This window comes from Canis lupus, chromosome X (assembly GCF_003254725.2).
Source record: "Canis lupus dingo isolate Sandy chromosome X, ASM325472v2, whole genome shotgun sequence".
In the NCBI taxonomy this organism is placed as follows: domain Eukaryota; kingdom Metazoa; phylum Chordata; class Mammalia; order Carnivora; family Canidae; genus Canis; species Canis lupus.
The window spans coordinates 57,654,700-57,656,740 of NC_064281.1; the positions used below are offsets into that span (position 1 = coordinate 57,654,700).

Genomic DNA, 2,041 nt, shown 5'->3' on the forward strand with positions numbered 1-2,041 from the left:
TTCACTTAAGCAAAAAGAGAAAAAGCATCCAGGAACCAACCTCTAGGGCAATACAAATAATTCCACCTGAAATTCTTTTTCCCCATGGGGCTGCTTTTAGTAGACCAAACTTGCAGGAAATTTTGCATATATTATTCTTTAAAAACTATTTGTTGGGTTTTGAAATGCAGAAAAATACGAAGGAGAAACAAAAGAACTATAATTCAATGCCCAGATAAACTTCCAATAACAGGAGCCCCGCTGAGGAGCCAGAGGTTGGGCCGCGGCTGCCTCCGCGTCTGCTCCCGGTCCCCGGCCCGGCGGCGGCATGGCGTGTGGGGGGACGTTGAAGCGGCCCATGGAGTTCGAGGCGGCGCTGCTGAGCCCCAGTTCCCCAAAGCGGCGGCGCTGCGCCCCCCTGCCGGGCCCCACTCTGGGTCTCAGGCCCCGGGACGCAGAGCCGCCGCCGCTGCTCCAGACGCAGCCCCCGCCGCCGGCTCTGCCGCAGCGCGCCCCGCCCGGCAGCGAGGGGCGCCTTCTGACCCCGGAACAAATCTTTCAGAACATAAAACAAGAATATGGTCGTTATCAGAGGTGGAGACATTTAGAAGTTGTTCTTAATCAGAGTGAAGCTTGTACTTCAGAAGTCAGCTTCATTCCTCAGCACTCACAGCACCTAGTTCTCCAGGTTCCTCCTGGATGAAGAAGGACCAGCTCACCTTTACCCTCCGAAAAATTGGAATAATATGTGAGCGTCCCTTAAAAGACTGTGAAGATAAAATTCAGGAGAAGTATGAGCAAATCCTCAATACCAAACTAGCAGAACAATATGAATCTTTTGTGAAACTCACACATGATCAGATTATGCGACGATATGGGACAAGGCCAACAAGCTACATGTCCTGAAGCTTTCTTGCATATCTGGGTACCAGGTTTGACCTCAAGAGATGGCTGCTATACACCTTTTGCAACTGGTTTGTTATCACATTTCAGCTCCAACTTTGCATCCTGGAACACTTAAACGTTTCTGCAGGTCCATTTTATACAACTTGAAAGACCTTAAAACTTTCTGGTTGCCACAAGCATATCTTTCTTTTCTCCTCATCCAAAAAACAGCTGTGCCCTACTGTGATAGATTTTCCAAACAAAAATACCTGGAGCAGCAGTTTAGTAAAATATGCTCTCAGTGGCACTCAACAAATGGAGTTTCCCCAAGCACAGTTCTGTAAGAAGTGTGTGTGAGAGTGTGTGTATATATATGTGTGTGTATTTTAAGTTATTATTTGTATTGTGCAAATTTTTTTGATCTTGGGGATTCTGGCTGTGAATTTGATGCACGACAATTATGGTTAAAAATATTTGCTTGGTCTACAGAAGATCATTAATGTTTTGTGACCATATAAGTTTTGTAATCCATATAAGGTGGATTGTTTTATGTGTAGGTATTATTGTTAAATACAGGGACTGTTTCCAGGTACAGAATATGAATCATAAGTTAGGATGGACATTAGATGTGATTATGATGACATAGCAAAGGTCTGTGGTCCTAGGTCTACAAATGCGTGGTGAGGAATTAGGACAAACTGGAGACAGGCCATTTGACACATGGACTGCCTAGCTGTGTTGAAAAATACTTTGACTCCAAGCCTTAAAATACCCACGTGGAGTCTGTGCTCACCTCATTCACACAGAGAGCTCCCTGGACACTGAACCTCTAAAAAGAAAAAGTCTGAAAAAAAAAAAAAAAAAAGGAAAAAGTCTGCCCTGAAGCAGGAGCATCAGAGTTTGCTTGGGAGCGCAACATAGGTGAGCAAGGGGCGGGGCCAGCCCCTGATGGCGCTGCTACTTGTGAGGAGCCACTTCATCTTTGTATCGGTTATTAAAAACAGAATTTGGATCCTTTGGTCAGGCTCCCCCAAATTCTTTTTAAAAAGTGACCATGTTCAACTGCTTGAGCTTTGTTTTGGCAACCCCCTGCCCAAAGTTGCTTACAGAATGTTCTTCACCTTGTTTCCAAGGCTGTGGAACAGAAAGTAGCCTCTGTTTTGAGGAGGTGGAAGTT

General features: G+C 45.3%; 1 protein-coding gene across 1 annotated transcript; it reads left to right on the top strand.

The window, feature by feature from the left end:
* The first annotated feature begins 239 nt into the window (after positions 1–239).
* Positions 240–1,111, top strand: LOC118353274 (akirin-1). Its single transcript, XM_035710319.2, is given in 2 exon segments — positions 240–623; positions 626–1,111. Coding segments are annotated over 2 exon segments (576 nt in total). The 5' UTR covers positions 240–307; the 3' UTR covers positions 886–1,111.
* The last annotated feature ends 930 nt before the right edge of the window (positions 1,112–2,041 follow it).